Source organism: Phasianus colchicus, chromosome 8 (assembly GCF_987193195.1).
Source record: "Phasianus colchicus chromosome 8, bPhaCol1.hap1.1, whole genome shotgun sequence".
In the NCBI taxonomy this organism is placed as follows: domain Eukaryota; kingdom Metazoa; phylum Chordata; class Aves; order Galliformes; family Phasianidae; genus Phasianus; species Phasianus colchicus.
Window position 1 is genome coordinate 12395752 of NC_143443.1, and position 21909 is coordinate 12417660.

Genomic DNA, 21909 nt, shown 5'->3' on the forward strand with positions numbered 1-21909 from the left:
GGGCGCGGGCGGCGCGCTACGTGAGCTCGGTCACAGCGGCGGCCGCCCTGGTGCGCAGGCGCCGCCGCCGCCGCTCCACGTGGGCGCGGGGCGCAGCCCGGGGCTCCGCGCGCCGCTTGGCCCCCTCCCTCTCCTCCGGGAGGAGCGCAGTCGCCGTCGGTCCCCGCGCGGTTCCAGCGGAACCGTCCGTCAGAAATAAGCCTCCCTTCCTCTCGCCTTGGTCGCTTTCCAACAGAAACAGAGCTCCTACAGCCGGCAGGAAGCGGGGAGCGGTCCGCCGGCCTCCAGCGTGAAAGGCAGAGAGCCCGGGACACGTGGGCAGAGGTAGAGCAGCAGCTGCTGGAGATGTGGCGAGCTCGCTCCTTAACCCAGAACTCCTCTTTAGGTTCCTAACCTTTAGCTTTTTAATTTTTAACTGGACTTTCTCAGTCTGACATGACCCATCTGTTCATTAACGAGTAGCGTCAATGCCAAAGGTAGGCTGCAGGCAAAATGAAGCTGTGATAAAATGAAACCAAGTCTTTCTCGACTCCTTACAGTTGGAGCAGTCCGTTAAAGGCGACCTGGTCCAGCTCCCTTGCAAGGAACAGGGTCAGCCACTGCTCCATCAGGACCTCAGAGCCCCATCCAGCCTGACCCTGGGAGGCTGCGGGGCCGGGCACCACCTGCCTCTCTGGGCAGCCTCAGCAGTTATAGGTTAGTTTGTATCGCATAATGATGGATGGGAAGACTACTCATTAACTTTCTGTTTAAGAAGTGGTTTGTCTTACCCCAGCCTTTTCCAAGGAAAGAAACAGTGTTCAGCAAGAGGTTCCTTGTGGTGTGACCGCACGTTTTCAGCATGAGCTTGCTAGCTTGATGCATTGGAAGCAGTTAGCAGCTGCTTTGCAATAGCGAGCTGATGGCAGTCCCAGTGCTCATGTCCTCTTGCTGGGAACAGCTGGCAAGAGAGAATAGCAAGAACTAGCAAGATTACTACCACAAGTGTTATTGGCTCAGCAGATCTACTGGCTTGTTTTAACTGCAGGGTGGGTTTACACTGGAGATTACACTTCAGTGCTCTATCTTATTAAGGGAAGATGTTTTGTCCATTAATCCAATTAGCATTGTAGGTTAATAAGATCCTGAAGGAGAGCAATCTAACAACATAATTACACCTAAACTCATAAGCAATGCCAATAACCAGCGTGGTATTTCCATGCATATCCTACTTATTATTTTTTCTGCCTACTCTACTTACTATGTTTACAAGCAACACTCAAGTTACATGACAACTTCTCAATTAGAAAATCACACCAAACAGCTAAAGGTGCTGAAAACATTTACATGTTGACAAAATTCCCTTTCTCCTCAACATAGACAGGTAGGTTCCAGCCCAGGGTAACATTTTCAGTACCAGAGGAATGTATTCAGTTATGAAGGCATGAAAAATACGTGCTGTTACTCTGTCATTTCTCCTGGCAAAGGGCACTTTCTAATCAGAGCTGCTGCAAACTCAGCTGCAGGTCTGGGTGTTAGAACACTCAGCTCCATTCTTCAGATGTGTTCAGCCATTGGCATATTTTCCTCTTCGGGAACAGACGGTCCCTAACTTCGAACAATGCCCTCATGCTACTGACACAGAAAACAGAAACTTGCAAAGAAAAAAAGAAACTAAACAAACAGGAACTAATACTTTCAGAACAGCTCGACTTATTGCAGTAGCATTGTTCCCATAATAGCTTCTGCTTGGCAAATTACAGTATGTGGAATTCTGGCAGAACGAATCATGCAGGGAGAGCAGCCCCACAGCTGCAGGAGCTGACGGAAAGTGGGAGCAGATCCTGTCAGCCACCCAACTGAGCCGAGGGTTTCCGAACTACATTTCCCAGAGCTCCTGCTGGGGGAAGAGCGTCTCAATGTGGTCAGACAGCTGCTGTTTGCTTTGCTTGCTGGAGGAGCAGCGCTTCCAGCTGAGGGCAACGGTGGCCTTTCAGAGCTGTTTCCTGCTGCTGCAGACAGCACGCCTTCTGCTCCGGGCACAGTAAGTGGGCAAAGCGTTTGTGAAGTGGCTGTTCTCGACCCACCTCCTGCTGGGCGGGCAGAGAAGCGACACCTCCACAGCACTGAGCGGAGACTGCCTTCCTGCCTGCAAGGAGAGGAGCCTCTGCTCGGGCACCACCCAGCTCAGGAGCCGTCACCAACCTTCCTCAGACCAAGGACTCACCGCCTCTTCCTTGGTGCGGCTTACACGTCCCAGCCTGTAGGATCAAGGAAATGCAACTTCCTCCTTAGAGAGCTTTGAGATCTGTGGTTGGAAAAGGAAATACTCAACATAATTGCTGAGGATTGTGAATCACAGCTCGTTTCTGTTTCAGATGAATGCCTGAGGTGGCTGTTTTCTGAAGCTGAGTTCAGGCAGCAGTCTGTGACTGCCTGAGCTGACAATGCAGTAGGATCCTTTGGCACAAAAGCCATTCTCAGTTGGAGATGATCCAGTTCAGCTGCAACTGCTGCCTCTCGTTGAGCTCTGGGAATTCTCTTCCACCGCCGATATTTTGTCTTTCATTCCCTTCTGGCATCGATGCCTTTCCCACAGATCTGCTGCTTGCTGCAATAGGATGTTCAGTTGGATGGAGGCCATTACAACTGCGTAGGAAACAAACAAGCAGCCACTCTCGCTGCTCTTTATCCCACTGGTACAGGAATTTAGAGAGAAATATTTAACCTCATCTTGTAGCACTTGAAGACCTTCTGCGACCTTATTTTAGAAAGCAAATGCCAGCATTCTGTAGGTTCTGTAAGCACATAGCATTGGGTTATTGCACGTTTTAAATCAAATTTAAGTTTTCAAGGCCACTGTGTTATGTTCTGTGCTTCTCTTTTCAGACAGAAACAGCTTCCCATTGGTGCTGATTATGGCTGCAATTTATCGAGCAGCGTATAGAAGAGCTGCTCTCTTCTACAGGTCACACTCCACCTACGTTAGAAAAATGAGGTAAGTTCTCATCTAATTCTTGTTTGCACCGAAACCAGGATCTAGCACTCTTGTATTCACTGTCACAAGCAGCCCTACCCAAATCTAACGCCAGCTTTCATCTTGTAGCAGTTCAGTGTTGCAAGAGTCCTGTGTGTGCTTTGTAAATGTGAGCTATCAAAATCTCTACACTCCCTTCACTATAGAGAAGAGCTAGTTGCCTTAGGCTGAAACTCTAAATGAATGCCTGTGCTCACTAAAGAACTCAAAAAAATTCAGGCAGACTTGAAGTGACGCTGCTCACCTCATTTACTACTACATACTACTCCAGACAGTCTGGAAGAAGCACACAAACAATCATGTATTTAGAAGAGCCCTCTTGGATTGAGAGACTTGGGTTACATACCTTGGGTCTGCTCTGAGATAAATGCATCCAAATAAGCATAGCACATGTAATATCAACGTGATCTTGAATTCATCATTCCAACTCTTTTCTTACTGCAGATACTTGAATAAGCTAAAGGAAGATGACAGCTTGTGTAGACAAGCCCAGACCTCAGGAACTTTCTACATCTTTCACAATCTCTCACCTTTCCTGCAGAAAGTCGGGAAGAAATATTTGATACCACAGCTCAGTGCAGCAGGTAAGCAGGTGTCCAAGACAGGACGTCACCCAGGTCATGCAGCTCAAGCAATACAGGGTCATTTGCAATAAGCAACACCTTACATGGGTTAAGAATCAAGACACACATAGAACATCCTGTTATATATTGCATGCTGTTTGTTACCAAAAAAAAGACTATTTGGAGTTAAAACCTTAACACATTGATGTGAGCCCATGCTCCTCACATGCATATGGTATCAAAATACACCTGAGCTGCTTTGAGATTATAAGCTTTGAATATTTGGGACCATAACTTCTGAAGAGCTGGTAGGATAACAGACAACAGATTTTGCTACCAAAGCAGGGAGAAGTTCTGAGGGAAAGGTATCAGCTGGCATAAAAGAATTGGAATGGACAGCTGTTCCTCAAGCATAAAAACATTCGCATCTTTAGTTTGAAGTGGTCTAAAGATACAACATCTAGGAAGGAAGTTACACTTCTCATCTCCACCACTGCTCTCACAGGAGCACCCTGCCTCGAGCCCAGATTTCACAAGCCTTGGCAATGCAGAAAGAGCTTCACAGTCATACAAATCAACTTTCCTTACAGCTTTTCCTCCCCTTTCTCCTGCTCTTTAGAAATGAAAAAGATCCTGGAGAAATTCAAAGAGACTGAACAGTGGATAGAGAAGTCGGTGCTGATCGGTTGTTCAGATGAGCACGTACCACACTTTGCCCTGGATTTAGGTTGGGATGACTCCTCTTCCCTCTGTGTTAGCATCACATTTGATGCACTGAGATGAAGATGCTGCTGAGACAGCATCCCTTCTCCATGCTGGGTGATTATTTACTGCCAAGAGGAATCAGTCGATCCTCTGTAGGAGCTGCTGTGAGCGCAGTGATTGAGCCACCAAACTGTAGCTCAACTGCGCTGTGGTTCCTCTGGGTGTGTTTGTAAAGGTGGGCTGTTTGCAGGTCACTAACATTTGGAAATGTACACCACTGAAGTGATGTCACTTCCATGGGAACTTCCAGAAATTGTATACCGGAACAATGAAGGGTATGAAGGTGGGATAAGAACTGCAGTTCACAGATTTGTTGTTGTTTTTTAAGCAGGAGCCTTGGAAAGATCAGTCATTGAGGTTGAGCTCGAGGGATCGTTCACTGACTTACGAAAGGCTTTCTTTGTAGTGGATGAGAAGGATTCTTCTTTGCTGGCCTCGGTACAGTGCAGGATTTGTAACCTTAATAAGTTATTATTCCTAACATCTTTGTCTTCCACGTTGTTTTATGACTTCATACGTATTGTTAAAGTATCTACTCTCAGTTTTTAGTCAGCTAGGTACAAGGATACTACAAATTACAGCTCTTCTCCCAAATTTGCTGTCACAAAAGTATGCTGCAATGGGAAGAGAAGCAGAGAAGTGGCTTAACAATGATTGCAGTCATTTGCCATTTAGCACCAACCTGCTGTATGCCCAGCATGAAATATACTTATCTCAGCAGCCATGGTAGATTCAGCAATCCCGGTTTGTCCTCAGCAATTAACACACACAGCTTTTCTGTTATCCTCTTGGCAAACTGAATTTCAAGAATGGCCTTACAGATCTTCTGTCAGAGCTGCTCTGTTACAACTGCATACTTACAAATTGTTGCTCTCCAGATGCCCTGTTTGGAAGATCTAAGGAAAGGCCTGTGTGTGAAAATTAGGTGTCCAAACAGATGAGCGGAAATAATTGATGTTTCTTTTCCTGCTCTGTAATGTTTATGATGCTTAGGTTATTTTTCCCCAAAGGTATTTGGGGCTGGCATCTCCTTGGTATGGTTCAGTTCTCATTAGTACTCCCATTATATCGCAATAAGGAACAACTCTTCCTCCACCTCCTCTTAAAATGATGAAATTTGGATGCTAGAGCAGTAAACATAGAACACCAATTGCAGAAGACTCCCTTAATCAAAACAGTGCCCATATTTCATTTACATTATAGAGGCTTTCAAACGTAATCAGAATTCACGCCTGTAACAGCATGCTGGGGACAAAACAGCAAAGCACCACTGGGGGACACTGCTCTGAATCATCTGGCTCCGGGTGTCCACAGACCTGTATTTCCTCCTTCACAGGCCCAGGGCCTTCTCCGGTGGCACGATTCCCACCAGTACTGCAGCAAAACTGGGCAGCCGACCCAGAAAAACGTAGCTGGCAGCAAGCGCGTGTGCCACGCCAGTGGAATCACTTATTACCCACAGGTGAGCACCTGAGCAGCACAACAGGTAAGCACAGGGTCACTGCTTGCCCACACAAACAGTGTGGACCCCCAGCCAGTTAGGAAAAGTCCCCACTTTCACTTACTTGTTTGGTCTGAACTCCTTCCTTTGCTCTTGGTTGCATTTTCCAGATGTCTCCAGTAGTTATCATCTTGGTGTCTGATGGCAGCCGCTGCCTCCTTGCACGACAGGCCTCATTTCCTCAGGGGATGTACACTGCTCTGTCTGGCTTCTGTGACGTAGGTAAGGCAGCCTCTCGTCCAGCACAGTGCCCTCAGATGTGCAGAGCTGTGGGACATCAACCAAGGGCTTGCTCAGAAAAGATAAATGATGCATGGTTGATACCACAAAAAGCAAGGATTGGGTCAGCATCGTTATTCAGATAGGGTTCAAAATAGTATATATGTGAAGAGAATGGGTGAATTATGAGTGTGTATCAGTTACTGTAGTCCCTGATAGTAAATTTAGTTGTAAGACTCCCCAGAATAGAACTTCCAGATACTTCTTGGTCCATTTTGTGCACCCCCAGATACTTCTTAGTCTGTTTTATATCCCATGCCATCTGGCTCAAAAAAAAAAAAGCCCAGAACTACAGACCTCTTATTACAGGAGGGAAAGCAGCTTAAAAAGGGAAACAAAGAGGGATAGCCCCACATTCTGTCCACTGGCTGCATACAGATAAAGCCAAAAGTGTCTGATGGTTTTGGTTAAGGGAGGCAAACACTGGCAGCAAGATGCTCAATTCAGTGAATAAGCATTCCCAGGTCAGCACAGCGTGAGCTCCTGCTCACGCTTGACAGTCAGGCCTGCCCTTACTCAAATATGATTGCTTCTAGGTGAAGCTGTGGAGGAGGCAGTCCGGCGAGAAGTGGCAGAAGAGGTTGGCCTGGAGGTGGAGTCACTCTGGTACTCAGCATCCCAGCACTGGCCCTTCCCCAGCAGCTGCTTAATGATAGCTTGTCATGCACTGGTGAGGAGACAGCAGTTGGAGGTAAGTGGACTTGCATTCCTCCAAGGCATTTCAATGCCAGCTTTACATAGCAGAATCTCTTTTGGTCTGCAGGCTTTAGCTTGGATAGCATCGGCTCCTCTCTAAATGCGTTTTTCAGCTAGCTTCCTACAGGTGAAAAGGAGACTGGAAAATAACGATTGCTTCTGTTGTAACATGCAAAATTTTACACAGGTCACTGAACCTGTGCACAACGCCTCTACGTTTTTTTCCTCTTAACTTTGCAGAGCAGTTACCTCCTAATATTCAGAACATTATCTGCTGTAGAACACGCAGCTTCTGCTACGTTAGTTACTGTGATCAGACACTAGTACTTTGCAGGCCAATGCCACAATGGAACAGGGCTAACTGACTCGTGGCTTCCTTAAGGAAACACCAGTGGGCAGTCACATCCTCTCCTGTGCTGGCATCGACAATTAATTCCAGCGTAGATTATTCACTCCAAGGATTCTAGCATGGGATCTTTGTGGGTGCAAGTACGAGGGACTGCTGCCCACATTTAAAGCTGATTTAAGAAACTGGTACTCCCCTAATTCTTTCCAGATCAGTATGAACAGCCTGGAACTGGAGGAAGCCCGCTGGTTTGGCCTGGAGGAAATCATGGAGGGTCTCAAACGGGAACCCAAATCTGCAAAGCAAGACAACGGGAATTATTTACCCTGGTTCCCTCCCAAACAGGCCATTGCTCACAAACTGATTGACGAGTGGGTTAAGCAGCAGACTTCCCAGCCAACTCAGGTGCTATGACTTCATCAAGCCTATACCTCTACCAGGATTACTAATGCTTGACATGAAGTCTTCCACAGCTGAGATCTGTGCTATAGCAGGTGTAACCTGATGGCAGTCCTACATTTGGATATAGAGACCTATACATTTCTGAACTGATTATCTTCAGATAACTCCTTGCACAATGAACCACCTTTGAGATCCATCAACTTGTAGTAAACATACAATAAAATTCTTTGTCCCAAAGCACAAAACGTTGTCATCTGCTGCTGGTGTTGCCCAGTAAGCAACAGAACAATAAGCCCAGTGCAGCTATGACCATCTTTTCTCCATTTTATCCATCTAGGGGTTGTGATGAATATCTGAACCCACCATTTTTTCAGAAAAAACATTAAAGGAGAGAGGCCTTTTAGTATTCACCTGCACATCAATCTGGATTGACTGTCAAAGAAACAATAGAAAGGCAATGCCTGTATGCTCTCCCCTTCTTCCATTTCCCTTACCATTTAGAGTTCCAGTTTCATATGAAACTTTTTTTGCCCCAAATGATAAGCATACTCCTCCTTTGATGATATATGAGAATAACTAAAACTACTTCTGGAGATACCATTTTCCCTGCCAGCTATACAGAACGTGTCACTTCCATTCCAAGGAAGAGAGAACGGAGCTACCTAGTGGTAGAGAGCAGAAGAGCAAAGCCTATATATGAGCATATTAGAACCCAAAAAACTCAAAGGTGAGATAATATTACTGAAAGATAATATCTCTCACCCTGTGCCAGAAGTCTGTGGCTTGCTTGGAGAACTGGTCTTGCTTTACTGATGAAATGGTATCGTGTTTGTGATGAGAGTGACAAAGATTAAGGGAAAGAAAAGCAGAGGAGGCAGACGAAAGGATCTGCTGCTTTTTTAGGTTCAGTCCTTCCTGTTTACTTGGCCAGAATTCAAATGTCAAGATCGCTAAGCCATCAGTACAGATACTTGAAGGGAGAACAGGACAAGAAGTTGGTACAGATTGGAGCATTATTGGTGCCTCCCCTCCAGCCCAGCCAGACCTTTAGATGAACTCACGCAAAATTGAACTTAACTGCAACTCTCCTGCTTCCAGTTTCCTTTGAAATATGCCTCACTGCCTCTCTTTGTGGTGGTTACTCCTATTTTCTCTCCCATCGTTTCAATACTCCATGATGTTTCTCTTCCTCTCTCATCTCAGGAACATGCCATTTCCATTGCCAGCCCTACTCCTTTCTTCCTCTTATCTGCAATAAATACATAAATACACTGAAGAGTTAGAGCCCAGACAGAAGGATATTTGTGCTTCTCCCCTTCCGCATTCTTACCTCCCCACCTCGCTCCATGCACTTCCATGATGTGACCCAGGCTTGCTTCCAGATTACAGCACTCAGTTTGGTGTGCTCAGTGCTTTCTGAATACCCGCACAGGATCTGCTCTCTGTGGTAGAAAGAGAACTAAGAACAAAAAGCTGAAAAAGGCAATATACCTGAAAGAGAGAAGGAATAGTTGTGGGACTTGTGCAGCAATTTGAACTCTGTGAGTATGCAACTGTTCTTCTACTTCATACTATATGTCCATCAAACAAGCTGCAGCGTGACCAGAATTTGACACTGGAGAAAACTGACCTCTGTTTGCTGGGAACCAGTGGGTTACTACTTAGCAAATGATGCTTTTTACTCCATCAGGCAGGCAGTCAGCAAGCTCCCACTGAAAGAACCAACACCAGCTCCTTCAGAACTGTCGCCTCTACATTGCTGATACACAGCTGGCTTGGCAGAACATCCCTGTGGGGTGATGCGAGCTGATGGGCTGCCCAGGCTGAGGCTGACACCCACAGACTTCAGGACAGCAATAAGAGTTGCAGCTCTGTGTCTCTTCAGAGTGTAACAGGTTTTTAAAGGGATTCACTTTTTTTTTTTTTACCACTTTTTAAAAATTCTTTAGCCTGTGCTCTTGGGATCCCTCTTCAGTTATTTATATTGTGGCATTCACAGGGAAGCACTGCTGAAATGAAATCAACAGCCCAGCCTGCAGCTGCCATTTAGAACATATTCACCTTGGCTTAGTAACAGATGGCAAGCAGCTGTGTGAGAGTAAAAACCCTGCCAGATGTCATTCATGCAATGTGATGCTAAATGAATGTGCATCAGACCAGGACAAGAGCAGTTTTGCAGCTTTATCTAGGAAAAGCTGTTGGTTATTTGTGTCACAGGAACACAGCAAAAGCAAAGAGCAAGCACACAAATTCAGCCTCACTGGTCTGAGCTACAAAAACCTGGAGAGGTTTATTAGTGAAGCTATGTACATCTCCAGTCACAAGAGGTTTGCAGCAATGATCTGCAGGAAATATGATAGTTAAATATGGATGTTGCCAGTACACAAGCCTGTAGAATCCCACAGCTAAATCACATCCCACTTTACGACCAAACTAGGAGTGTCAAAGCAAGTGCTATTGCAGAAAAATAAACCCTAAGAAAGTGACAGGAAAGACCACCAGCAGAGAGCAGGAATAAAACTGTGTCATCTCTTAAATTCTCAGCCATCAGTATTAACAGTCAATGAGGTATAGTTTCATTTAACATTTAATCCTTCATCGGCCCTATAACTATAATATAGCCTTATGACTGCAGGTACAGTTAATAACCCTCACCAAATTAAAAACATCAGGGCTATGCTCAGCTAACTTAGATTAGCACAGCTGCCACGTCAGCCTCACACCTGAGCCCACAACACTGCATGTCACAGAGCAGTTTCCTAGCCTGGAAGCACGGCCAGCATGTATTCCTACACCTGTACATGGTTTGTCTTACATCAACAGAACAGCTCATCTATATTTTGCTCTAAGATTACATACAAAAGATAAGCTGAAATCACAATGGCTATCTCAGCTATGTGCCCTAAAGGCACAGGTTTTGCTATTGAGTTTATTATCATCAGCACCTGGAATCCACAATAGGAAATCTTACCCATCTTTACAAGGCAGTAATCTTGATGGCAGCTGAGAGCACACTCAATGCACATCAACCAAAGCTTCGTGCTCCCAACTCTTTATATTCTTGAGCAGTTCACTGATTTTTTTTTTTTTAAGTGGCTTTGTATTTGCTTGTTTACACCAAGATTCCAACCGTCTTCCACAACAGTATTTTCTTGGAGGAATAAAATAAAGTTGGAGGAAGAAATACATTTCCATCTCAGACTTGCCAGAACAGATGCACTTGTGTTCCGTTCCAAGACAGAAATGCCAAGGGGGAGGAGCAGCTATTGCTGCAGCCTCTGCAGCATCCCACAGGACCCTGAGGTGGTACAAAGGGCCTGCTCTGACTCCTGCTGCTATTGAAAACAAACTCCAGTTTCTCAAGTTACGTAAGCTGCAGCAGGAGCTGTGCAAATATTCATGAAAATTGCTTGTCCACTATTGCAAGTAATGCATGTTCTGGAGGTAATTGTTACTCTTATTTTACAAGGAAAGAAAAGGAGAAAAGTCCTACACAGGGTGGCAATCCCTCATGGCAAGAGGGGAGGCTGCCATTTGCTTACTTACACAGCAAGGATTCTGATAACAATTTATTTGCAGGCAGAGACTCCAAATAGCAGGCAACACCCCCAAAGCTGCATTTGCACAGAGTTAGCTGCACTTAAACACTGCTCCTTTTGAACAGCACCTCCTCTCCCCAGTGACCAGAAAGGAGCTGAACTCACACCAACAGCATCGCTGGCCTGTGAGCTGCCAACTTCTGAGCTGAACTGCACACCCCCTGCTAACAGTGATTAGTTAGAGGTTCTCTTTCTTTGGTTCCCATCTACTCCATAGAGCTGACTGGGGAAAAAAGTGGCAGCTGCCAAACTCTCCAGGTTTTCTAGAGAGTCTGAACAAGTTCAAGATCTCTACCATCTCATGGGATTGGTTTACATCTGGTATACTGAAAAGGAAAGATCAGTTAGTTGTCTTCTTGCTTGCAGCACACCAGTCAACAACCACTCCATTCAAAACCTAGGCTACATGGATTAGGCCACAAACAAGAAAACTGCATTTCTGGAAAGGGTTAGAAGTCCTGGGATAAGCAAAGCTGTACAAACATTGGATGCTCTAATGAGTGAAGTGAATAGTTAGTTGGAATGAAGTACTGGTTCATAATAATCACAATATAATGGAAACTTTGATATCAAGCCATTGAAAGGGAACCATGCTGCACTTGTCTTCCCTAATTAATTCCATCAGGATTCCTTTGCTGAAAATTCTTTCAAAATTAAGAGCAGAAACGCCTCACGTGCTACTTCAGAGCAGTGCAAGAGGCAGCCTGCAAGTCCTGATTCTTAGATGAAGAATTTTAGATGAAGAGTTCTCCAGTACTACAGATCTACTCACTGAAGGTCTCCATCATGAAGCTGCTAAACAAATGGAAGGTATTTACTCCAACTCCATCTGACTGAAATAGCAGTGCAGTTGATAAAGTCATACTATCTAAGAAACAAGATCAGCTGGAGCGCCTCCAAACAAGCTGCTTTGTTCTGAACTTAGCTCAGTTTTTTTTAATGTTTTCCTTTTTCAGAAAACACTTAGAGTCCTCTGACATTTTTTGACCTGTACAATACAGGCCATGGGCAATTCAAACTCTCAAGTCTAAGCATATTTGTGGAAGTATTTATCTAACAACTCAGTGAAAAATGTTAGGTAGCTTCCTTGTAAATTATGCTGCATGTCTAATGTTGAAGGTCTGTTTTCCAACAGTAACTGCTGGTTATCCTTGCCTGCTAGATGCAAGAACCACTTCTCAGTTTCTGGATTTCAGCATGGGTTTGTCTAACCCCCATAGCACCTCACCACTCTGCAATCTAAACTCCTCAAACTTCAGTAGCATCATTGTAGCCCCTCATTCTTACACATCAACAGGTGCCAAATGCAGAGATGGCACAGCTACTGCACTCCTTGTTCACACTCATTTCATTCATGTATAGTCTCCATGTTTTTATTTGTACTGAAACTACTTACAAGAAATTCCTCATTTACAAAACAAAGAGGCCCAACCCAACAAACAGTAGAAAAACAACCAAACCCAACAACAAATAGGAAAATGCCAAAACCACGATAGTACAGAGCAGTTGAAAAGTCAGCAAGCATTCGATATAAATTGTGAAGGGCTCTTGGATTTCAGTGGACTGATGGCAGTGTATTACTTTCAAAGAACTTTTTGTACTTTATTGCAAACTTTGTGGCACAGCAGTTGGGTAATGATACCTGCCATTGTGTTTCTGAATATGTTCCAAAAAAGCTCACCAGCAACAAAAGCTCAGCCACTGAGCTTCTCTTCTGCCTGCTCAGACACTTGTCTAGTTACATGGAAGGAAAAACAGAAAAGATATGGAAAAGTCCAATGGATCCAGCAGATCTGCCTTCTTGCTCCCTACAAATCAAAAATTGCTACGTATTTTTTTTTCATATTTACCTGGTTAAAATGAAGTCTTTGTATCCAGAGTAGATTTACTCTATGTGAAAGCATTTCCAGGTTGTATTTTCCCAAAACAACAAAACCAAGCTCTTCAGACTGAGCTCATACACATCTATTACTGTCACCCAGTCAGTCATAATGGAATCCAAAAAAAGGCCCCCACAGTGAAAGTGCTTTAGCTCCAACAACTTCCAACACTTTGCTACAGAAGTTATGCATATCTTTGAGAGAAAAAAAAGCTTCAGCAATCAAGTTGAACTTCTGTTTCTATTTTAAATAAATTCAGTATTATAGCAATATTTACATATTCTATCAGATTACTCAAATACTCCTAATTAGTAAAAAGCATTTTTACAACAGTTATCAAAAGTTTTTACAATGCAATATTTGCATTTTCAGAAAAACAATTGAATGTGTAATAAACATTGAATCAGCAGTCCCAAATCCACACAAGAGAACACTGTCCCTCCTGCATGATATTCTTGTCTCCCCATGAACGCAGCAACATTTTTCAGATATTGAAAGCACATTGCTATGGGTAAATGATATGTTGGAAATACAGCAAATTGGAACATCAGCTTTAAAGAAAGGTTTTGTAACAAGAGTTTCATTCAAGCCACAACAGCATTTTGCAGTTTTCTGAAGACATATTACTAGTGCAAAAATCCTAATCCTGTCTAAGACAGTATGCACATAGACAGCATTTCCAGGTAAATTCACTTTATGCCTTAAATCCACACTTAATACATGTACAAAAACGCTTTAAATTCAGACCTCATCTCTTCTCCCAAATGGTGCTACTCCTTCTCTTTTCCCAGTCAGCCATGTCTCCTGAATTGAGACAGCCTCTTATTCTGTTGCACCTTTACTAGAACCAGTACCATCTAATTTCAGGTAAATACATGCACATGCTCCATAAAGTGTTAGAGGTGCATCCTGCCAGTCCAGCCTGAGCCCTATGAGATTCAAGCAGGTTAGTTACTAGGTTCATATCCACATCAGCTAGTGTCAACTCAGCATCTTTCTCTTCAGATGCATGGCCAGTATTTTCAGATGTAGTTGCTTTAACAGAACTTGTCTGTAGTTGCCTATAGTAAGTACAGAGAAGTTTCATTAACAGAAACCATACACAAACCACAAGTACTACTGCCATCAGAATAGACTACATACTAGTAAAGCTCTGTATTATCAGGGAATTGGTTTTACATGTTTCAAAGCTTTCCATCTGACAGTAAATGCAAACAACTTGATCTGGTGCATGTGTGCATGGTGTTCCTGACCTACTGCTATCAAAAAATCAGAAACTGGATTGCATATCTCGCCAGTTAACAAGTCCAGACTTTGTGGCTTATATAAATAAACAGGATGTGTCAAGCAGAAGTGACTGCCCACAAGTAACAACTAACAGCCACAGGACATGACAGAAGTAGGCAAAGAGACCATACAGTTGCTTCTCTTTTGCCACAAGTAACTGATGGGAAAAGTGCATCATCCTGCTTACCATCCTTTGGAGGAAGACGAGCAGCTTCTCTCCAACTCCTTCACATCAAATGTTGGCCATAGCAGTGTCAAGATTTCATTGCTGTGACTCACTTCAGAGCTAAAAGGAAGACTTCACTTTCCCAAAATGAATTTTTGTCTGCATTGCCGTGCCAACACTTCCTGACACCTCATACTCGTTTTCACTGAAATTCCACAGTATTCCTTCTACGCAAATAAGTAAAAAGACAAGCGAATTGTGGGGAACTACCAGAGTGCTACACGATATTAGCCGAAATAAGAGAATAAATTAGTAACATTCCTTGATGCCTCTCCAAAGCATGTTTCCCTCCCACCTCCTTTGCTTTTAATGCTTATTTTGTCTCGGTAAACTTGGTACAGATAGACAGATCCTAAACAGCACACACTGGAACTTTAAGCAACTAGCAGTCAAGGTATTTTGATCTGGCAAATGCTCAGATATTTTTTGCAACGGTTTATTTTTTTATTGGATCTTCTGAAGATAGTCATAGCCAGCTCTGAGTAAAGGAGACAGATTACTACTTGTTATTCACTGGGATTGCTTCTCAATGAAGCTTAAGCAATTTCTGCAGCCAATCAACCAGATGAATAACACCTTTCAGTCACCTCCTAACTCACTTAGAATAGCTTAATACTTTACAGAACCAAGATAAATAGTGAAGCCATAACTTTTACTGATAGATAGCATAGTAGAGAATTAATACTCACATGCAGAAGGCACAGCATGTATATTAAGCACACAAAGGAGAAAGGGTTCCAACTTCTGAGAAAGTCTTAAGAAAAACAAACAAACTTAAAGTACTTGCAGGTATTATGTATTCACCAATTACATGTAGCTCTTACCTTTCTGACTTATTACTTCCAGCAATCTGTTAATGTTCTGCCATACGCAACAAATACAAGTACTTTGCAGAGCCTTCTATTTCTCCCTGTTCAACACACAAGCAGGAATGTAAGCAATTGTCCCTCCACTTGCCTTCCATAGTATTTCATAATGACTGCTATTCAAACTGATTTCTTGCTGAGAAAAATCAGAACAAGTTACATAGTGCTTTGCCACTTATACTTGGAGAAAAATACAGGAAATGGGCCTGAGGTGCTTTCAGTCAGATATAGAAGATATTCCACATATGTAGTCTACATGAAGATCAAAGTGAATATGGTAATTCCCACAGCAGGGCACTGAAGTCACAGCTATATATATTGTGAATAAATTGCATGATGCGTGGGAATTACTCTCTGAAACAGTATTGTGATACTGTAAGAATTCTCCCCTCTTCCAATAACTAGAAGATATTAACCTAACCATTTCAATGGAATTTCTCAGTTTTACAATCTACAAATCTCAAGTAGTCAAGACTTTTTCTTCCTACTTTCCCATTTTTAAAATCCAAAATAAATAGATGAATTCTGAAGGGGAACAAACCACACAGCCCTCCTTTGAACATATTAATGGGTTTTTGCATAGGTAGAAGCATTAGGTTTTGTGTCCTGCTAGAAATAGTTGCATAAGTTCAAGAGCTAAATGAGGTGTTATTTTTTCCTGGAATGCATACAAAATGCATGCAGACAACACTTCACCTTAAAATAATCTTTTTCCTTCAGGCTACTGAAGTCTCTCTCCCACATGGTGCCTCTGAACACATTTCTCTTCAAAGATCAGGATATGCTTTACTGCATTTAGAGCACAATTTCAAAGCCACAAGCCTGTATAAGAGATGCAACAAGATATTCTCAATACATGAGAAATTTAAGCACAGCTCTAAACGACTGCATCAAGATCTCCCTATCACTGAGCATCCAGTTCTGCCATTTGGGATGGAGAGACCAAGGCTGATTACAAGACCAAAATGGTTTATTACTGCTGCAGGAAGAGAGATTCCACCTTCCAAAGCAAGATACCACAACCTGACGTACAAAGCCTGTCTACAGGGAAAGTAATTAAAAAAACAAGCCATAGGAGACCTATAGCTCACCAACTGCTGCTCATGTAAGCACTAATACTGTAACTGTATTAATATTCTTTGTTGAACTGCTAAGCTGTGTAGCCTATACAAATGTGCTGCACCGAGGCACAAGCTTCAGGGCAGGCAATTTCAGAAAAGAAAACTTGGTCTCAGATGCGGCTGTGTTTCTACTTGGAGCAGAGACCAAAGGCACACTGGGCCTTCTGCATTTCCAGCAAACAAGTCCCACGCTGTTCCTATTTCAGATGTTGCCTACATCTACTCTGTGCTGCAAAGACACACTGTAGCAAGTTCTACATGCTTCATGCCAAATTTGACAGGCAGGACATGGCCACAGGCTGTACCAGCCTTGAGACTTCAACCCCGAATGGAATGGTTGGGAGTGGAAGTACAGGAGTACTCTATTCTGTAAGTAGTCCTCCACAATACTGCATTTACAGAAAAATCAGAACTGACAGCTTGCTCATGCCGCTCTGTAAAAGCAGGCCATCTACAAGCAAAGGGCCACCTCTCGGACCAAACCCCAAACAAAACTAAGTACAAAAATCAATAGAAAGTAATTACTAGCTTCATGCCAAACTCATGGGCTTTGTACTAAGGGCAGAACAAAAGGAGCAGCGTGTATCCATTGCTCCTGCCTGGGTCAAACTTCTGCTGTATAAGCTGTGCATTCAAACGCTTGGTGAATGTAACCTGAAAAGGCCAAAGCAAGAGAAAAATACTCACACATTGTAACTGTGCTCTGTATGGGCATCAATTTTCCAACAGTTCCATCCAAATTTTGCTTTAAGTCACCAATAGTACTGACCTTATCTGAGATAGTATTTCAGATACATATATTTGCCTAAGATGAGTCACTTTTCAGACTTCACAAAGAATATTCCAGGTTCCCGGCGTCTCTAAATAAACGTGAACTTCATTCAACATAATGCATTAAAAATGCAAAACAGTACTTACACCAAAAAGGTATATACTTTAAAACAGTATAAAGCCTTAAGTAATTTCCCACAGAACTTAAGTGATTTCTCTAATGCAGCTTGTCACTTAATTATGGTCATCACATGCTCATCTGAGGGAAGGGTGTGAAAAGAGCAACACGCCTGCAGATCAATGGGATCCCACAGGTAGAAAGCCTGGACTGCTGCAGCCACCACCAACGGGTGCTGCTTCAGCACTGCCACAGTGCCTGCTGTGCACTCGGTGTTAAGAGGCCTGGATTTTCTCAGGATAGCCGTGCCACCAAATTGCAACACTGCATTAAGAGCATTGCAAACCTCAAATGCTCCTTTTTAACTATTGTTGCCATTTCCACTGGAGTATTGAAGGACAGGAAGAAAGGTAACTCCTGCCATGGGTAGGTGAGGCATCCCAGCAGGGAACCATCACCAGAATCCACAAGTATTGCAATAGCTTATAAAGGCAGTGCTCCCCACTAAGTGCAATGCCCCAGGAAAGCTTCCAGCTGAAAGAGTACCAGCTTTACCACAGCTGATAAGAAAATAACTGAATACAGCAGAGATCCAGGGCCCCATCCACAGTGCTGGATGTCTCCAGGTTTGATTGAATACCTCTTTTTTTCCTTAATACCAGCAACACTGAAAGTTTCCCTTCAGCTGGCGATGTGCCTCAGGAGAACCTCCCAGCAGAACCATGGGCACAGGCTGCAAACTCTCACAGAGATCTCAGCCTAACAACAGAGGGCTCCTGACTAGAAGGTACTATATAGCAGTATGCTTAGAAACCATGCTGTTGATCAGGGCAAGCCTTGAGACCTGATCTCATCAACAACAGCCAGAAAACTTGAATTTTCAGCAGCTAGAGATGCAAGGGAGTTGAAAAAGGTACCCAACAGGTTGTAGCAGGCCACCTGCTATTGCACTCACCCTGTTCCCAGGAGTCACCGCTTGAGGCAGAACCACTTCAGGTGGAAGTCAGCTGCTTCTATCAGTAGTAGCCTTTAGGTTTCACCTCAGCAAGGTATCATTTCAGAATACAGCCTCTTTTTGAGGCATCAGTGCATAGTTGTGCCCTGCTCTTAGCTCACAGATAGCCTGGCTCATCTAATTCTATGACAGAAACAAAGGGGGAAAGGAGAAGAATAATTCTTAAGTGGAACTGGGACTAGAAATAGCATCCAGCTCCACAGAAGCAACCAGGGAGAAAGGTCACATTCTGCTTTACCACTGGACATGACATCTTGCATCATCGTGGCAAATAGACAGACCAATACAATAGAAAAAGTTTTACAACAAACAAGCAATGATGGAAGAACTAGCACAATAGAGAGGTGAAATAAAAAGGGGAAAAAAATTGCTCACCATAACAGAAGATCCTAGGATTGCAGGAAAAACCTTCACCAAGGAGGGATCTTCAGAAAGAGATCCTTCCTCGCTGGCAGTCAGCCCTTAAATGAGGTCTAAGAGAGGTGCAGCCAGGCTCCACCCCTTCCAGTCACACAGCTGAATTGCCTTCACCTGTGCTCCCAGAGCAACCCTGATCCTTTCCCCAGATGCTCAATCAGTGGTTGAGGCCGTGACTCAACAGTTACCATACAATCATCAAGGCCATCAGGAGTCAAAACTAATACAACTAAATGCATGCTATGCTTTCCGCATAAATGTTCCTTGAATAAATAATGTACCCCATGAAAACTTCTAGAGAAGCATTGCAAAGAGCTATTCAATACCAGGAACTGGACTGCATCCTTACAGGTCCCTTCCAACTAAGAATGTTCTACAATTCAGGGTTTGTTTTGTTTTGTTTGTTTGTTTGTTGTTTTTTTTTTCTCTTTTTACAAAAGGAAAAGCCTACTTATCTGTTTCTCTGTGATAGTGTGGTTGGCCTCTGTTTTATTTTTTCTTCTTTATTCCCCCCCACAACATGTGCATCTCATTGAGTGTGAAATCTCAGAGGAATGGATTACCCTTCTGTTACTCCAACTGATGATGGGAATTCATGGTCTGCTTGCCCGAGTCATGCAGCTGCCTCCACCGAGGACAGCTCCATCTTCTCTTGGGGCTATGATGTGACACCTTTTTCGAGGTGTTTCTGGTAACTTGAGAACTGATAATGGGCGGGCAAATGGAAAAGAGTCATCTCTGCTTTTGGCACTCAGGGTTTCTCTTTTGCCAGTCACTTTCCTTGTTTTTCTTCTTTGCCTCTCATTCTGTTTTCAGTTAAAAAACAGCAAAGCAAAATCTTTGGGAGAGATCTTTTGGTATCCCGTATTTAATCTTTTCCACTGAGAAAGGAATCAATCTGGTTATGGTCGTTGGATGATTTTTGGTTTTTTGTTTCTTTAAATACATGTAAGCAATAGGAATATGATAAAAGTCCTCAGGATGTAGATGAGGAGTGGAGCCCCTTTTAGAGAGCAGTAGTAGAGAAATTGTTCCAGTTCTCTCTGTAAGGGTGATGTAGTACTTCTCTCCTCAGGGCAAAGTTCTGCCTGAAAAGATTTCTTGAACGTTAAAATATGTTGTTCATTCCTCAGTTCAGGAAGTGCTGTTAGTTTTACTTGCTGACAATCCTTTTTATAGCAATTACTATGGCCATAGCAGTCCTCTGTACATCACCTTTATCTATTCTTGATGCTGAAGCTTTGATTGTGAGTGCCAGTAACATACATACAAAGTCTGGTACGAGCTTCCTGTCTCTCAGGACTCCCTTGTCACTCCTGGTAGTTGCAGGTACTGAAGTTTCTTGTACATTCTCTTTTACTCTATCATTTTCTCTCATGCTCCTTGTGCTCAGTCCTCCCTTTAATTCTGCTCTCTTTAGCTCTTTTGCTAAAGAAGTCCACTCTGTTGCACATTTGATACTCAAAAAAGCAAGCATTGCTTTCTGGAAACAACAGTATTTTCCTTTATCTACGCCTCCAGCATCCCACATTTCTCCTTTTTATATTTAAGCTTGCTGAATTCACGTATGTGCACGTGTGCACTGAAGCACCTTTCTTCAGTTTTTATCCTTGTCTCTCTCTATTCAGTGATTTCATTTCCTGAGTTTAACCTTACTAAAGTCTCCCTTAGCTTCCCACCCAAATCTCATCCTTCTCAACTTATCGGTCACTTTCAGTACAACTGTTATTTCTTTATTTGAATTTCTTTTTTCCCCTCGTTCTATTACACCTGCAGTTTTGATAGATTCTGGGGAAAACAAGAAAATTCTTTGTAATATCCCTTCCAGTTTTCTGTGGGCTCTCATTGTGAGGCTAAATTCTTCTCCTCTTTCTTGTTAGGGTATTCACAAAAACAACACAAATCCCTACCAGCTTTGAGTTTTATAATGTCATAGGAAAAAGATATAAAGCAATAAGATGTTATTTGAGGTTGATTAAATGTGTCAATCATGTGGAGGAAAAGAGAGCAAAACCCATATGCGTGCAAAGGTACAATATTGCAAGCGTTATGTTATTAGATAAAACAGTATATAAAAGTAATTTCAGGTCAGCATCCTGGTTACTAAGACTGCACTTATTTTCCATTTGCAATACTGTGGTTTAAGAACATAAAGACTTATATTTTAAGAAAGCTTAAACTGGATACAACAGGAAGTTAGGCATTAAATATTTGTTATGTCATAGTTTTGTTTAAAATAGGAATTTAATAGTGTAGAGGAAAGGCTAAGTCAGGGCTTAAGACAGTGATTGAGCACCTGGTGGGAAGGCAGGGCCAACCATGGGAGCTCAGGTGCATGCAATGCAGCTGAATGACTGGGAGTGGTGGAGCCAGGATCCACCCCTTCCCAGCCCCCATTTAAGGGTTGGCAGTGGAAGGAATGGTATCTCTTGTTGGAGGTCCTTGTGGAATTTGTGGTCTTCTGAAGGTAAGCAGTTTTGTGGTTGTACCTATAGCTGTTCTATTTGAGCAAATTCTTGCTTGCTGTAGCTTGGGACTTTGCTGCTCTGTTGTTGTTGCTGTGCTTTCCATTGTGTTACATATTTACATATGGGTATTAAGTAAAACTGAGTTTTGGTAAGTTTAGCATGCTTTGTTTTTAGCCAGAAGGAAATGTTAAAGCTGAGTGAATAACCAAGTGACTTTAACTTCAGTCTGTACAAAACAGTTGTAACTTACCAAGGCAAACTGCTATTGTATTAAACATTTCTTGTATGGAAATCTTCTGAGCAGCTTGTTAAAAATACCCTATGGGTAAATGCTCTGTTAAGCCCAATATCCTTTAGAGAGTAACTAAAACAGTAAGTGCTTGAGGGGGTTCTGTTTTTTCTGTCAAGTAGAAGTATTGTTCTGTTTTTTAGAGTCAGAGTTTACATTGCTGTCCGTTTGGATGAAGTGTTTTATTTACTTAGTCTGCTATGAGGGGGTAAAAACAATGATTAAACTGCTGTGCACGCTGTAGAAGCACCTGAGGATGCTGTCTGTCTCTTTCTAATGCATTT

General features: G+C 43.0%; 1 protein-coding gene and 1 long non-coding RNA gene across 23 annotated transcripts in view; one reads left to right on the top strand and one right to left on the bottom strand.

Annotated features, from left to right (window-relative positions):
* NUDT13 (nudix hydrolase 13) overlaps nt 1-21909 on the top strand; it is a 29436-nt gene that overhangs the window by 247 nt on the left and 7280 nt on the right. For 4 of the 17 annotated variants that reach the window (XR_016468748.1, XR_016468745.1, XR_016468746.1 and 1 more), the window contains exons 1-8: nt 2556-2779; nt 2869-2977; nt 3461-3600; nt 4199-4306; nt 4673-4782; nt 5681-5806; nt 5956-6067; nt 6661-6815. Coding sequence is in view for 11 of the 17 variants with exons in the window: in XM_090144957.1 (XP_090001083.1) it covers nt 2758-2779; nt 2869-2977; nt 3461-3600; nt 4199-4306; nt 4673-4782; nt 5681-5806; nt 5956-6067; nt 6661-6815; nt 7377-7580 (1086 nt within the window). In the remaining 6 variants the exon portion in view is untranslated. The other 13 variants (XM_090144962.1, XM_090144961.1, XM_090144964.1 and 10 more) reach the window with 13 other exon arrangements.
* Nucleotides 4889-18895, bottom strand: LOC116235058 (uncharacterized). 6 transcript variants are annotated; one of them, XR_016468754.1, is made up of 8 exons: nt 18827-18895; nt 18392-18574; nt 16123-16248; nt 15385-15470; nt 8899-9059; nt 8331-8817; nt 5910-6112; nt 4889-5240 (listed from the first exon to the last, which is right to left on the bottom strand). It is a non-coding gene; the product is annotated as an uncharacterized LOC116235058 (long non-coding RNA). The 6 variants fall into 6 exon arrangements; XR_016468751.1 differs by lacking the exons at nt 4889-5240; nt 5910-6112 and adding exons at nt 7375-7461; nt 17235-17407; XR_016468752.1 differs by lacking the exons at nt 4889-5240; nt 5910-6112 and adding an exon at nt 7375-7461 and having other exon boundaries at nt 8899-9010.